The sequence below is a fragment of the Schistocerca cancellata genome, chromosome 8, assembly GCF_023864275.1.
Source record: "Schistocerca cancellata isolate TAMUIC-IGC-003103 chromosome 8, iqSchCanc2.1, whole genome shotgun sequence".
In the NCBI taxonomy this organism is placed as follows: Eukaryota; Metazoa; Arthropoda; class Insecta; order Orthoptera; family Acrididae; genus Schistocerca; species Schistocerca cancellata.
In genome coordinates, this window is record NC_064633.1 from 111852430 (window position 1) to 111869563 (window position 17134).

At 39.4% G+C, this 17134-nt stretch overlaps 1 protein-coding gene across 1 annotated transcript in view; it reads left to right on the top strand.

Annotated features, from left to right (window-relative positions):
* The first annotated feature begins 284 nt into the window (after positions 1-284).
* Positions 285-17134, top strand: part of LOC126094680 (apoptosis-inducing factor 1, mitochondrial) — a 118290-nt gene continuing 101440 nt past the window's right edge. Inside the window, exons 1-4 of the mRNA XM_049909197.1 lie at positions 285-676; positions 947-1167; positions 1258-1321; positions 1397-1533. Of these exons, the coding sequence (XP_049765154.1) occupies positions 601-676; positions 947-1167; positions 1258-1321; positions 1397-1533 (498 nt within the window). The 5' untranslated portion in view covers positions 285-600. The remainder of the gene's footprint in view (positions 677-946; positions 1168-1257; positions 1322-1396; positions 1534-17134) is intronic.

Here is a 17134-nt window from a genome sequence, read left to right on the forward strand (position 1 = left end):
ACCGTACGTAAGTTAAATCTTACCTTTGGCCTTTTCACTTGAGTCATTGATGTAGTTATAACTTTCATTGTGCGAAGAAGAAAGTAATTGCTTTGTTTTTCAGATGAATGCGATATGTTTTTCCATGCAGGACATCAAAAAATTCGACACAAGCTTCGTCCCTGATAAAACCGACCACGTACTTTCACTAGGCAGCCCGTCCTGAGAACGACCACCGCTCATAATATCTGAGACTGAAGCTGTAGCTTCGTTTAATGAATTCAAGTAATGGGCGTAGACATTGATACCATTTTGTGAAAGGTTTATGATAGACCGTACTAGCTGCATTAATTAGCGAATCTCTAACTGTGCGTTTGAAACTAATAGGTTCAAAATTCTTACAGAGAATAATAAAAATGTCAAAGATACAACGCTGCTCAAAGAGCATTTGAAATAAACGTGGTAAACCGACGGTATTGTTGACACTTATTGGTGCTGTAATTACTAGAAATGTAGGGGAGTAGTGTTGAATTCCCTGATGGATCAATAGGTCACTTTTAACAAAATTGTCTTTTAAGTGTCTAGATTACAGGACTTTTACTGGTATTTGTGCAAAATAAAATGTTAAGGAATATAAGATACGTTGCTCACATTGCTGGGATTGGGCCTTGGAAACTGCAGAGGTGTCCCACTCATGGTACGTAAATGGTATATACTTTAAATTATAAAGTTTTCTGTAAAGGACTGCTGCGTGAAATATAGTATCTGCTTATTATCAATGGCGTATATGCTGATTTTTACGTATTATACCTCAAATGTCATACCAATTTGCGGTTAACACCAAGCAGTGTTTTAGTAAGGGAGTAATCTCATGATGTTTACGCTTTCGTATATTGGCAGGCTAATTGCGGGCGCATCCCCATAGTTTGAAAATTATGTGCTTATTAGCTGGAGTTCCCTGTTCCAGACTTTCAGAAATACCGGTTGTGTCTCACAACATTCAGAAGTAACTCTACTGACCCGTGCAAGCAGACGCCGAAGTGTCCCCCACAGAAACCAGTGGAATGTCGCGATACGAAAAAGCCAGTTCCTCCCAAGGAAGTCTGTCCAAAGGATGATGGCTCGAAAAAGAAATACACCCGGCAGTTGATTGGTGGACTGCTCTTTGCAGCCATTTCGTTGTTCACTGTAAGATAATCATTTTGCATTGATTGTTTGTCCTCTGTAGACGGACAATCTTGTTAAAATATGTAAACAGTTATTGATTTGCTGTTTCAGTTGTACCACTTCCTTCAGCAGAAACAGCAGGATAAAGGAGATGTAGTACGCAAAGGAAAGAAACGTAAGTAATTTTACTTACATCCTGGTGTACATGCATTACTTCAGTTTTACTATGTACAGAACTTTTGATTTGCAGGCAAAACAAAGCCAATTGTGAAGTCCCCTCCTGACTCTAAAGATATACCAAAGTGTGTACCATATTTGTTGATTGGAGGCGGCACTGCTGCTTTTTCTGCGTTCCGGTCTATAAAGTCATCTGATCCTACTGCTAAGGTATGAACTTACTGTTATTTTTATTGGCAAAAGAAAAAAATATTTGATGGTATTCTAGCTAACAGGTGTATAGTAATTTATACTAGAAGAATAAAAATTGTCCCACTCATTTCTTCCCCCTCTGTTGTAACCCTTGGCATATGTTTAAGTCTAGGGAGCAATGACCTCAGCAGTTTGGTCCCTTAGGAATTCACACACAATTGAACAACAATTTAAGCACTTAAAGTATGTATTTGTTTGGAAGGAATTAAGAAAAACATTCTGAATACTCTTTACTGCCGTCAGTGAGGAAAATCAATGTTATGCCTCAATATGTCAATTGTGTTTTCTGTGGGTACATTGTACTGCTTAATGTTTCAGATATCACTCTTGCCCTATTTATGTCTATGTTTTTATGTGTAGTTCTTCAATTTTATTTACTGTTTGCTAGGTGCCTACATGTGATTCGTATTTTGTATATTACTCACACTGCTTGAAACTTCCATAGAGATAATACTCCCAACATTCAAATTGGACATTGGTTTTGAAATAGTGACTAAACTAGTTGGCTGCTTAGATAACTGCCACCTTTAAGTGAAAGAAAAGCTTGGGATAATGTGAAAAAAGTTAATTTTAATGGTCTTTCAGAACAATTAGTTTGCATTTGTATTGACAGTATGTTCCACAAGTCCATAGTATATAGGCTTATAATATGCTTAAAGAACATACTAAGTTCAACATTGATTTGTAGGAGCATGTTAAGTTTCAAGCTAGTTATATTGTACATAAAGACTGGTTTGAAATTTCTCTAGTGATGCATAACATGCATATACACCAGGTAATAAAGGAGAAGGTAAATGGTATTTTTGGATTGTATCAGCATTCACGTATGTGATAGGATTGATGATAGATAATGATAATACATATTACTTACTGATGCTGGTAAGTTTTGAAATGGTTACCAGTGTGTGGAATGTGCTGTCAGAATAAAATTGTAAACTGCCTGTATGATTCTCAGAATTGGTTTGATTTTATTTCTGACTTTTTGACTCCAATCTGATGTCCACATCATGCGGGTGAAAGGGTTTAGAAATTACCATGTCTTCTGGCCACAAAAGACTTTTGGGATTTAATATTCCTTTTTTTCCATACTCAAATCAAATATGAAAATTTACTTAATTCTTTGTTTACATCGGTAGGTGTGTGTGTGTGTGTGTGTGTGTGTGTGTGTGTGTGTGTGTTTTTGTGTGTTTGTTTGTTTGTTTGTTTTCAGATGCACTACTTGAGTATGATAGCAGTTACCTCCTCTTTTACTGTGATTCGGACACAATTGAAATGTGCTAAGACCTTGTTTGGTCACTGCTAACAGTGTAACTGATTTTGTTATTGCAACTTTTGAAGGGAGTCATTTTTGTAGACTGACTAATCTGTAGTGTAGCCCAAGGTTTTACATAAGATGGAAGATCTGATTGATTGTGAGCTGGAAAAGCCAGTGAAATGTTCTAATGTTTTTCTTTCTTCTTCACTTCCGATAGCTCTTTTTTTGTGTGCTTGTTTAACAACTGTGTTCCCCCACTGTGCAAGATTTTCATGTTTTTACTGCATTTCAAGGTATGGATAACATCACACCCCCCGCCCCCCACCCTCCCCTCCAAAATTTTCATGATGGTCTGGATACTATGATATTTAAAACATGCATGACAATATAGTTAGCATGTTGGTTGACAACTTCAAGTTGGATAATATTAAAAAGAAAAAGAAAAGTTGCTGTAATCATCAGGTTCTGAGTGTAATATTTCCTTTAACAGATTTTCAGGGGCATATTTTTGCCAGAGTCTTTGTATGCTCATTCCATCAGTCAATATTCATCCCTAAAAGCTTGGTTTGTTACTCCATCTATAGATTCATTACCTATGCCTAATGTGACAGAACTGGTTTCCCCCTTTTTTGCTGAAATGCAAGCTGTTACTTACTGCCCAATTGTAAACATCTTTCAGGGTTTCATGTGCCTTCTCTAATAAGAGTTATCATCATTAGCAAATGTGAATTATGCCTACCTTTTTCATCCTGTTTCACAGCTCAGACTGGAAATTTGATTAATCTAGAGGTTCTATCGTGTTATGTGATGTTTTATGGTCATCAATGTCAGAATCCTAGGACAAGTCTAAGAATAGCTCTGTAAGACCACCATCCTTGTCAAGTTATTAGAGTACCACTTTTGTGAACTTGATAGCAGCCAATTTTGTACTTATTCCACTTGGGAAACTTGTATTGGATCATGAAACTCAAACTCATTGATCTACCTTTCATGTCTGATTAGTTGTTTTCATAAATGCAGATGGTATTGAAACTGGCCTGCAGTTTTCAGTGCTCTCCTTATTACCTTTCTTTAGTAAAGGCACCATTCGTGCACACTTTAGATACTCTGGAAAAATACATGAATTAAAGGACTCATTTATTACATTTGTTAATGGGGTTAGTGTGCTCTTCAATCATGCCTAGAACAGAGACTGAACTCTCATTCATACCTGCTGACATCTTATTTTTAATTTCTGCTTTTTCCTGCTAACTTCAGGCTCCTTTGTGCATAAAACCTCATCATTGTGTTTGTGTTAAGTTGTTCTGGGTGATACCTGTGGTTTAGGTAGATTTTGTTGCTACTTTTCCAGAGAGTCATGTATAAAATTTGCCAATTCCCGAGGATTTTCTATTGTTCTATCTCCATCTTTGATCTCCCTGTTGGTATACTTGTCTCTTCCCCTGAATGTTTCTTGTTTTATGACATACCACAATAATTTGCTTATATTTTCACATTATATATCATTTTGTCATTTAGTGATATTCTGCAACTAGTAGTGTCCTTCTGGATTTTTATTATTTATTTATTTATTTATTTATTTATTACTGTTGTTGTTGTTGTTTTAACTTGTGACAGTAATGTAGGTGCTGTGGATTGGTGTAGTGCCTTTGTGAAGAATGTAGAAATCTGAGTATGTGGTAGGGCTTTCCAATACACACAGTTATGCATCTATTTTCCCCAGATGCTGTTGTTGAAGTAGCTACTTGTGGAAATGCACCCTCAAAAATTAATTTCAGCTATTTGCAGGATGTGCTCTTCACTGCAAGTGCGATTGACAAATGCCTAAAAAAACTATGTAGTTCCTTTTGTAGACCTGCAGTTTTGTGGGTTTTCCTAATCACGTCTTTAGCATTATTATTTTAAGTAATGATCAGAAAGGCCTAAATGCCTTACAAACAGTTTTCAGTTTCCGCTCTCTGTGTTTGTAAGAATGTGGTCTTAGACTAATGCTGAACCTATGGATACTCTAGTAGCATTGTTTACAATTTGTGCACTGCTGATAACTCAGAATGTTTAGAAGGTCATTACTAATTTCACACTCAACCCCTGTATTAATATTAATGTTTCCACATATTATGTTTAGTTTTGGGTGCTGAGAGTTTTTCCAGGACTAGTTAATTTGTTGAAGAAAGAATCCACATTGCCTCTATGTGAACAGTTCACACACAGTACAATTAACTCCTATTAGACGTCTAGCTCCGATAGCTAAACAGCTAACAATTCAAAATGTTTATCTAAATTAATAGTGTTCTGATCTTTCTCTGGCTTTAAAATATGTGCCACCCCTAATACAAATACATGATCCCACACCCTTTTAGGTATTTCTACAGTAGTAGCTTGAACATTCTTATCACAATAGCGCTACACGCTGTATTTCATTATCCCCAGACCAGCACTCTGTAATACATACAGCTGTGCTATTCACTTTTGATTTCAGAAGGATTGCATAACTGAGAATGGCACTTAAACTTTCACTCACCAAATTTTACAAGCATTAAATAACAAAATAACACAGGTTGCTATTTTCTGTGACACTCTGTAGCACAGTATCCTTTAGTATCAGTGAAAACAATCAATTTTTTGCAAATATAATGTAATTGGATACTTTAAAAATCTACTCGCCAAGCAGTGGCAGGAGAAAACCTACATGTAGGTTAAGTAAATGTACAAGCTTTTGGAGCCAGTGGTTCCTTCAGGTATAAGAATTGAAGGTGAAAGAAAGCAGATTAAGGAAAAGGATGAGCAAGGTTTAGGAAATTGAGAGAATTTGGAAAAGTCGCCCAGAATCCTTTTCAGGGGAGACCTTAAGAGGATGGGATGGGAAAGAAAGACTGATTGTTGGGGACTGCACTGGACAAATTTGATAATGTGAGAGTTTAAAGGTGGAAGAAAGAGTAATAAGGAAGACAGAGATTACTGGCTGAACATTGTGCAAGTGTTAATAAGAGTGGAAAGCTAAGTGCACTGTATGTGATATAGGTGGAGTGTGGGGAAAAGTAGATAGGTCAGAAATAAAAGATGTATAAAACTAAAAGGGAGTGAAAAAAAGAATTGTTACTGAGAAAAACTTCTGAGACCAAATAAATTAATGAAAATTAATGCCAGGTGTGTGGTGAGAACCAATAACTTGTAATATAAGAGCTTTTTCTCAGTCCGCAGCTTCTTTCCCCCTTGCTTGTCCTTTCTTTTCTCATTTCTTCCCCCTCTGCTTCTTTTTTGCCACCATCTGTGAAACATCAGATATCAGCTGTTAGGGTGACACTGTTTGTCTTTTACGTTGGTATAATTACCACCAAGTTATCAGTTCGGATGAATGGGCGTAGACAGATGGTACATACTAGTAACACACAATAAACTGTTGCAAAGCTTGCTATACAACATGACTTTTGTGACCTTGCTGCCTGTTTCACCCACTTGCCATATAGATCCGTGATCCCAGACACCATTTCCTTAGAACTCCACAGATTGAAACTGGTGTTAAGATATCCTTGGTTCTTGTCACCCACCTGGCCTTACTTACATTTAACTTCTTTGGTCCCAGCATTTCTTTTCAGTTACTATTTCTCTTTTTCAGTCCCTTTTAATTTTTGATTTCTAGCCTGTTTATTTTCCCCCACTCTCCACCTCTACGACATTCAAGGCATGTAGCTTTCTGTTCTTATTAGCTCTTGCATGATGTTTAGTCAGTAATCTCTGTCATGCTTATTACCCTATATTACACCTTTAAGTTCTCAGATTTTCAAATTTTGGCAAATACAATCCCCAACAATCTGTCTTTGCTTGTCATCCCGTAAGGTAAATCTCCACGTACGTGATGTTCTGGGTGACTTTCCGAACTCTCCCCATTTCCTAAACCTTGCCAGTCCTTTTCCTTCATCCCTTTTCCGTCAACCCTTCTGCCAGAAGAATGAGCCACTAGCCCCAAAAACTTGGACATTTACTTAACCTTTATGTATGTTTTCTCACTTGGTGAGTAGATTTTTTTGTGTATACAATTGTCATTATATCCTTCTTCTAGATAAATTGAGGTTTCATGGAATTGTTGGTATAGCTAACCAATGGATAATGTCATGTCTAAACAAAAGAATGCAGGAAGTTGTACTTACAATAGGTCACTAAGTTCTAATCACAGATTCGTGTTAAACTTTGTACTCTTTCTAGCAGTCCATTAGGGTAACATAAAGTGCAAGTAGTAAGATGTGCTCCTTAGGAAAATTAGAGAAAATCACCAGAGAACTGTTATGCGAGAGCAGGCATTTACCTGCAGGGGAACAGCCTGCATTAGAAATTAAAACCATAGATTCGCCACAAATCACATATAACTTTTTTTTGTTTTACACATTTCGCTCGACCAACACAAGAATCTTCAGAACTGTGGAAATAAACAGTGTTACACCGCCATACAATAAGATAAATTCACGAGTTCAACTTTCAACATAACTTACATTACATGGCTGAGAGCCACTCGTTACTTGTTATGTATGTTGTAAACACCTTCCTTCTGTATGCCGCACTCTAATAGTTGTAGATGCAAGAGGAATTGTGCCACCATCTATGAATGGTAAGTTTAATCTATGCTAATACAGGTTAGTTTTACTGCCATATACATGACATGTGCATTACGCCTGTAAAAGTGGCATTTGTAATTTTACTGTGTCCCTATAAAATTATTCTTGTAACTGGGTATGTTTTTTAGACTTGTATGTGTGAATGCCCAAAAAGGCAGTGAATGTTTGCCATAGTTTATTGGTATTACTGTTTTTTTTTTTTTTGCAAGACTTAATGAGGTAGCTGTCAATGAAAGTTCATATTGATAGGGCTTTGACTCTCTCAACAAGAACTGGCATGTCTTGCTGTTTAATCTTGGAATGCACCTAACCAGAGAGTGTATGTTAAATGTACACAGCCAACCTAGTCCGTTATGTGTATGTTGGCCTGATCTCTGTAATGAGTTGCCCTTAGCCATGCAATAAAAGTCACCAAGTTGTAAGTTAAATTTGTTAATTTATGTGGTAGGGTAACAAATCGTAGTTCCACAGTTCTGAGGATGCTAGTGCTGGTTGAATAAAACGTGTCCAATAAAGAAAAAGTTACATGCAACTTGTGATGGCTATACATTCTTAATTTTTTGAACTTCTATGCGTTGAATACCTGTGTGTTGAATATGGACCATTGCATTGCCTAGGCCTGAAAGATTCAAGCCTAAGCGTCTCTAAAAAATGAGATTTCACTATGTATTGACTGAATATAGCTACTATTGCTTAAGTGGTTTGTTGCTTTTTCAACGGACGGTGCAGTAATATAACCATGTTTTTAAGTCATTAAGCCTTATTAATTTGATTTATAAATTTTTCCAAATCTGGCTTTTGCTCTCCTGTAAAATTTAATACTTTTGGTGTAGTCTTGAATCATTCTGACCTCTTCATGTATATGTGACATTCCACAGATAATTAAAAAAAAATGTATTTACTTGAACTTTTAATGAATTTCCGGTGGTATTTTGCTGTATTCTTAATGTTAATTAATTAAAAGTTTTATAATTATACTTATTGACAAGTAAACACCTAAACACATAAAGTTTTCCTGAAAATTTATACTTGTCATGATTTTAAAATCCATTATACCTGCAATTGGTGGAGGTACATGGAACTGCTTCGCACCTGGACACTTCGACCTGCAGGCATTGGTTTTGAGGATGAGGGAAAGGATATCAACGTGCTATGGGAGGACACTAAAATAACTTTAAATGCAACAGCTCAAGAGGTACTTTGAGAAAAAGGAAAACAGAAAAGAAATGGATGGTTTGATGAGATGTCAAAGGTACTAGATGGTAGAAATCAAGCTCGACAAAGAAAGCTAAGAATTTAGTGTGGATTAAAAAGAGTAGAGGAAAGGGAATGGATGGATGAAATACAGGACTTTGAAAATAAGCAGGGGAGGATATTCTTTCATGGGGTGGAATAAATAGAGAGGATATCAGCCAAGGATGGACATGCTGAAAGATGAGACAGGCAGTTTGATAGTTGGAAAGGAAAATGAGCCGTGCTGTGGCTCATGTTGGTGCTGTTTGTTGGTTTCCATCCTCTGTTGGAGGCCAGACCATATTGTTTAGTTGACATGGTTGCAGTTGTTTGTCTTCTTCTCGTGTTGACTGGCGCCACTTGGTTTCGGCAGTGTTGCCTGTCGGCTAGTGGGAGCAGCGGTGGTTATCAATATGTAGTAATTGTGGCCCTATCTTTGGGGCGATGTGGTTGTTCTTCTGGCTCGTGTCAGTGGAGTTCGGTTGGGGACTCAGGAGGAACCAGGTCCGCGCAGTGCAAGGACATGTTGAGACCGCTGGTGGCATGCACGGGCTGCCTGATGGAAGGGCTGTGGTCACAAAAGTGCACGACCTCGTCATAAACCGGATCCTGCAAGCTTTAAGTTGAGTGCATTTGGACTCAAGCAGAGAAACCTCCACCATTGTGAGATATTGTGATTCTCCAGTGACTTGGGTTCGTGTTGCTGCTCGTAGTGTCTCTGAGGCTAAGAGCAGTGAGTGCAGTGCTTTGGGAAGGTGGATCTGATTAGCTTTCCTGGACTTCTAATTACTACTTTACTGCATCAGTTTGTTACTATTTTTCCTGCCTCGTGGCCACTAATGCCCCATTTACCTGCCCTGGGGGTTAGTGTATGTAACAACAGTGTACGTTTCCTTGCCTTACCACTGCTGTCAGGTGAGGCATGTAGTTTTAACAGCTTTCTTGATTGTAGGTTGGCTGGCGATCCTTCTACTTCGGTGGTAGTGATTCCTTTCTAGTTCTGGGACAGTATTCTGGGGGCGGAGTCTAGAACGCCGGTTCCAGCTTTGGCGTAATTTTACTTCTTTGCGTTTGGTTTATTGGATGTCAGGTTGCCTCAGCAAGATTATCATTAGTAATTTGTTAGACTGCCACTAGTCTGAGTTACCATCTTGTGACGTGAATGCAAGTATTGGCTGCCTGTCTCAGCGCTCGCGAAAGTGTTTTTTTGCCAGACCTACTTGCAGGTAAATTCCTGGTGCACCGTCTGTGACTGGCCCTTGAGTTTTATTATTGTATTTGCTGTTTTATTGTATGTTTCTAATTTTTTTTATATAATTGCCATTCTTGGCATTACAGCAGGTTTAAATGGTTGTGCTACCAATTTTGTCTCACCCGTTTGGTGATCAGTTGCCTGTCTTTTTAAATTAACCTTTGCTACTGTTTCACGGTATGTTAGTTAAATTTTTTTTATAATTTCGGTTCTTGGTGTTAAATGCCTTCAGCTGTGACTGTGGTTACTTGCCGTAAAATTCTAATTGGGATCACATTGGCTTGTTTTTAAAACATTATTTGCTGTATTTTATGCTCATTTGGTAAATTGTAACACACTGAAAGCACTATTAATTACACAGTTGTTTATTCCTTCATTAATAACGTGTGATATATTTATTTATTGCTGAGTCTGGAATTACCGTTTTAAAATAAATGTGTTGTAACTGATTATGGCCCCATCCACAATCGTAACCGAATCCTGCCTTCCTTGACTTCCAGGTTTCAGAAAAAATAATAGAAACATGGGCACAACATTTTGAAGTGTTACTGTCAAATAGACATATAATTAGTGGAGAAAGAAATGGAGGGGCTAGAGAAGAAACTAAAGAAGAACAAGAGGTGGATGGAGATGATGAAGCAGTGAACACAGAACCACCATCGATAAAAGGGCTAAGAGTAATTATAAAGCAACTTGAGAATAACAAAGCTCCTGGTAACAGCAGAAATGATAAAACACAGAGGTGAAATATTAGTATGGGGAGGGTACATAAAATAATTACAATGGCCTGGAAAACAGAGAAAATGCCAGAGGACTGGACGTTAGCAACAGTCTGCCTTATACATAAGAAAGGGTCACGCATGCAGTGTAAGACCTACCGAGGAATATCTCTGCTTCGTATTGCCTACAAAATCCTTTGTATAGCTATAACAGGGAAAGAAAGTAGAAGAGCAGAAAAGATTCTAGGCAAGTACCATGCAGGTTTTAGAGCTGGGAGGTCTACAGCTGACAATACGAATGATGCTGGAGAAGACTTAGGAATATAATGTAAGATTAGAACATCTCTTTATAGACTTTGAACAGGCCTGTGACAGAGTTAAAAGATGAACACTGTTGAAAACCATGCAGGTATTCAAATTTCCTAAGAAGCTAATAAAATTAAGATGAGCTTGGAAAACAGTAAAAGCCAGGTTAAAGTTCAGGGATGTCTGTTGAGATTATTCCCAATGGAAGGAGGACCAAGACAGGGAAACCCACTATCCTCATTACTATTCAACCTGTTATTAGAGAATGCAGTAAGATCAATAACCACAAACCCAGGAGGCAATATTTACAATAGACTATTTCAAATCTTAGCCTGTGCAGATGATGTAGTAATAAGTGCTAGAAGTATGGAGGCACTCACATCAGCCTTCAAAGAGTTTGAAGCCGCTGCCATGAACTTTGGTTTAGAAATTAATGAGACAAAAACTAAGTGTATGGTAACTGAGAGAGATAGAAGAAACACATGATCTAGAGTTAGAAGGGTACAACTTTGGAAGAGTAGATAGCTTTATTTATCTTGGCTCAGTAATAACACCAGAAAACTAAGTGAAGGTAGATCTAACAGATCGAATTACGGCCGCCTAAAGATCATATAGAGCACTATATACCTTGCTCAAAAGTAAGAATCTAAGTAGGAAACTAAAGCTGACACTGTAATAAACAGTGATCAAACCAGATCTTGTGTATGGCGGCGAGACATGAGTACTGATGGAGGCTTTGGAGAAGAAACTAAATATATGGGAAAGGAAAGTGCTGAAGAAGATTTTAGGTCCTGTAAAAGAAGGGGAGATATGGAGAATTAGGACTAATGAAGAAATAAGGGCTCTGTACAAAGAACCTGATGTGATAACCTCAATCAAAATGGGAAAGCTAAGATGATAAAGACATGTCTGGCGTATGACAGAAGAAAGGCTCCAAAAGAAGATGATGATGGAACATCCTGGTGAGAGGAGGAGGAGGAGAGAACGACCACGTGTGAGATTGCTGTAAGGTATGGAAGCCGACCTGAGAGCAGTGGGAGTGAGGAGGTGGTACAGGTGTGCTGAAGACACACACAATTGGAAATCTGTGATTGAGGAGGCCAAGGTCCTCAGAGGACCGTAGTGTCATAGTCAGTCAGTCACCTCAAGTGCTCGAAGGAGGGGGCACCACTATGTAGTACTGCCCCAGTTCAGAAATAACTTATATCCATAGCTGATGCACAGAGCAGTTTGAATTGTAGTGGGGAGGTGGGTGGTCTCCACATGACCCCTGTTCACGTTTAGTGATTTTGCTGTTTCCTCCTTATTTACTGCTCTCACGTCTAATGAAAACAAAACTGATTTCTGTGGCTGGGAGCTATCAAATGAATCAAAATAGTCACATAACTACAGAAGGAACAAACCCACCAACAAGCAACAGTACCTCCATTTAGACAGCTGCCACCCATTCCATATTAAACGGTCGCTTTCCTACAGCTTAGGTCTTCGTGGCAAACGAATCTGCTCCAGTTCTGAATCTGTGAACCATTACACCAATAACTTGAAAACAGCTTTCGCATCCCACAACTACCCTCCCGACCTGGTACAGAACCAAATAGCTAGAGCCACTTCCTCATCCCCTCAAACCCAGAACCTCCCACAGAACAACCCCAAAAGTGACCCACTTGTGACAGGATACTTTTTGGGACTGGATCAGACTCTGAATGTGGCTCTCCAGCAGGGATACGACTTCCTCAAATCCTGCTCTGAAATGAGATCCACCCTTCATGAAATCCTCCCCACTCCACCAAGGGTGTCTTTCCGCCGTCCACCTAACCTTCGTAACCTCTTGGTTCATCCCTATGAAATCCCCAAACCACCTTCCCTACCCTCTGGCTCCTACCCTTGTAACTGACCCCGGGTGTAAGACCTGTCCCATGCACCCTCCCACCACCACTTACTCCAGTCCTGTAACCCGGAAGTTGTACACAATCAAAGGCAGAGCCACATGTGAAAGCACCCACGTGATTTACCAACTGACATGCCTACACTGTGAAGCGTTCTGTGTGGGAATGACCAGCAACAAATTGTCCATTCGCATGAACGGACACAGGCAGACAGTGTTTGTTGGTAATGAGGATCACCCTGTGGCTAAACATGCCTTGGTGCACGGCCAGCACATCTTGGCACAGTGTTACACCATCTGGGTTATCTGGATACTTCCCACTGACACCAACCTATCAGAACTCCGGAGATGGGAACTTGCCCTTCAATATATTCTCTCCCCCTATTACCCACCAGGCCTCAACCTCCGCTAATTTCAAGTTGCCGCCCCTCGTACTTCACCTGTCATTCAACAACATCTTTGCCTCTGTACATCCGCCTTGACTGACATCTCTGCCCAACCTTATTGCATTTACATATGTCTGCCTGTGTCTGTATATGTGCAGATGGATATATGTGTGCGTATGTATACCTATGCTTTTTCCCCCTGAAGTAAGTCTTTCCACTCTCGGTATTGGAATGACTCCTTACCCTCTCCCTTAAAACCCACATCCTTTCTTCTTTCTATCTCCTTCCCTCTTTCCTGATGAAGCAACATTGGGTTGCGAAAGCTTGAAATTTGTGTTTGTGTGTGTTTTTTATTGTCTCCTATCAACATACCAACACTTTCGTTTGGTAAGTTACAGAATCTTTGTTTTTAGATGTATTTTTCCCACGTGGAATGTTTCCCTCTATTATATTCATATCTTTAGTTGTTCTAGATGGATAGGATGTGTGCTGATGGCAGGGGGACCTGGCCGCAGTTCACGAACAACTGAAGACCCTTTTAGCTGCTGTCATCAGTCTTCAGGCTGCTGCCTCGGATTTTAGCAATGGTGGAGAATCTGGCGTGTCACATGAAACACCTCGGGCACTTCCTTGTTTTGCCCATGAGCTCTGCCGCCAAGGCACCTTGCAGCGTACCTGGCACTGGGGATCTGCCTTCGCTGCAGGTTGTCAACGTTCATTCCTCATTTGAGGCAGATTGTCAGTGTGAGTGCTTGTTTTCTGGGGTCGACAGATGGCCACTCCTTCAGGTGGGTCCGAGGAGGCACGTGGGGACGTGGTTTGCTAGTTATTGTGGACTCCAATGTCAGGTGCATCATGCAGTTCCCTACGGAAATAATGTTCGAGGCTGGAAAGAAATCCATTCTGTGCTCTGTTTGACAGCCAAGGAGCCTCACAAGAGATACAGAAGAGTCACTGCGTGCGGCTATGGAGTGTACAGTGTGCAGTTGTCTAAAAATTCTGACTCATGTCAGCACCAGTGACATCTATCACTTGGGGTGTGAAATCATAAAGGCTGCTGTCTTCACTCACAGGGTGCAAGCAGAACTTGCAGTTTGCAGCAGCGTTCCCAAAATTGATTAGGGTCCTTTGATTTGGAACAGAGTGGAGGATCGCAACCAAAGGCTGCATCGATACTGTGTAGTCTTGGTTGCAGATTTATGAACCCAGTGGAGAATTGTGGGACTCCTCTTGATAGGTCAGAGGTGCATTACACAGTGTAAGTATTACTCAAGTAGCGTAGTGCATGTGGGTAATTTTCATGCTTATTGTTATTTTGAGATCCTCTTGGGTGCTCGTCTGTTAGTACACAGAGAACATCAGACCTTGTACATAGTAAACAGACCATAAAAATTTTAACAGTAAAGTGTCAAAGTCTTCATAACAAAGTTTCAGAAATTACTGGTTTCTGGGAGAGTTGTCATGCTCAAATTATTTGTGTAAATGAGAGTTGGCTATAACTCGAAGTAAGAAACTCTGAAATATTTAGGGAGACATGGAACATATGTTGAAAAAGAGAGAGAAGGCACCATAGAAGGGGGACTGTTCACTGCAGTCAGCAGAAATATTGTCTGTCAGTTTCAAAATTAAGTCATCCTGTCAGTTTACCTGGACACAAGTAACAGGCATAAGTGAAGTCAGGTTCATTATTAGATGTTTTTACCAGCCACCTGATTCCACCTTAACATCATAGAATCATTCAGAGAAAGTCCCGACAGTCCTCATGCAGTGGAAATGGCACAGACTTTGTAGGTACAAACAGGTCTGACGTTACCGAAATGACAGTATAGAGATGGCATTTAGTGATAATGATGTCATCATACTGATGATGGTAACTAAAATTTAAAAATCTATCAAGAACTCTAGGAGAGTATTTTTGCTGGCAAGAGCAGATATGCAGATGTATTAAGGACGGGAAAGACCCATGGTGGTTTAATAACATAATTTGGAAACTGCCGAAGATGCAGAGACTATTACAAAACCTGGTTCAAAAAAGACCTGCAAATGATAACATGCAAAAGTTAGTTGAAATTTGTGCATCTGTAAAAAGATAGATGTGCAAGGCATACAACTCTTTCCGCCATCATATCCAAGCGAAGAACCATAGAAAATTCCGGTTCTACGTAAAATCGCTAAAGGTATTGAAGGTTTCTGTCCAGTCTCTCATTGACCAGCCTGGTTTGTGTATAGCAGACATCAGAAGGAAAGCTAGAGTTTTAAATTTCACATTTAAGAAATTATTTATGCTACTTAACTATGGCACAGCCTCCCATATGGTGAATGTGGTAATAGGCACCCCTGGCATAGAGAAGCTACTCAGAGTTGGAAACAAATGAGTCACCAGGTCTGGATGGAATCCCAGTTTTATTTACAGAGAGTACCCTATGGCTTTGACCCATTTATTAGCTTGTGTTTATCGTGAGTCTTTCACGCAGTCCCAAGCGACTGTAAAAATGCCCAGGTGACTCCTACGTATAAGAAGGGTAAAAATGTGGATCTACGAAATTACAGATCAGTTTCCTTGAAAGAGGTTTGCTGCAAAATTCTTAACATGTTCTGAGTTCAAATATAATACATTTCCTTAACACAGGAAAGCTTCTGACCACAAATCAGCAAGGATTTAGAGGGCCCCACTCCTGTGAAACTGAGTTCACCTTTTTCTTACACGATGCCCTGCAAACGATGGAGGGCAACAGGCAGGTTCTATATTCCTAGATTTCTGGAAAGCATTTGCCATGATACCCTATTGCAGGCTGTAATGTAGGTGAGAGTGTATGGAAAAGGTTTCCAGAAACATGAGTGACTCGTAGACTTCGTTACTAATAGTAGAAACCAGTACATTGCCCTTTATGGCGAGTGCTCATCAGATAAAAGGGTATCATCGGGATTGACTATTATTATCTGTGTACATAAATGATCTGATGGACAGCGTGAACAGCAACCTGCAGTTGCTTGCTGTGATGTACGGGAAGATGTCATCATTGAGTGACTAAGAGGATACAAGATGATTTAGGTAAAATTTCCAGTTGGTGCTAAATGGCGAATGGTTGACTTTGGTTTATTGGGAGAATTTGAGAAAAATGTAGCTCATTTATTACTGAGGCCCCATATAGAACAGTAGTGTGACCCTTTCTTGAGGTCATGATCACCGGTTCGGATTAAAGGAAGACATTGAAGCAATTCAGTGGTGAACTGCTAGATTTATTAACAGTGGGTTCCATCAGTAGGCAAGTGTTACGTTGATGGGCTCAAATGGGAAACCATGAAGGGAATACGAACTTCCTTTTGTGGAACACTTTATAGTAAATTTAGAGATCTGACATTTGACACTGACTGCAGAATGAGTTTGCTGCTGCCAACACACATTTCGCATAAGGAACATAAAGATAAAATAGGACTTGTAGAGAAGCATACAGACAGTTTTTTCCTCGCTCTTTGCTAGTGGAACAGAAAAGAAACAACTAGTAATGCCGCAATGTACCATGTGCCATGTGAGTTGTGGAGTATGTATGTAGATTTACGAAGTAGTCTGCCAAGCACTGTAAGGTAGCTTGCAGAGTATTTAATTATGCAGGTGTAGGTTGTGGTGTGATCATATAGTCCCAGAATACTAATATTTGGTCAAGGAAAGGCAGAGGCTTTGCTTTTGTGAAAAAGTGTATGGCAGTTAGAAGTATGGGTGTTACTGATAAGTTCTTTAAGAGGGGTTGGACAGTACCTAAAAGAATTACAGAAAGTACATAAAATACTGAAGTTTGGTTAGATCAGATGTAAGTTTTCTGAAATGGCAGAACTAAATGAGCAAAATGTGGTAAGGATTGAAAATCAGATAGCAGTAATGGAAATAATTTACAAATCAGTGATATTTCTGATA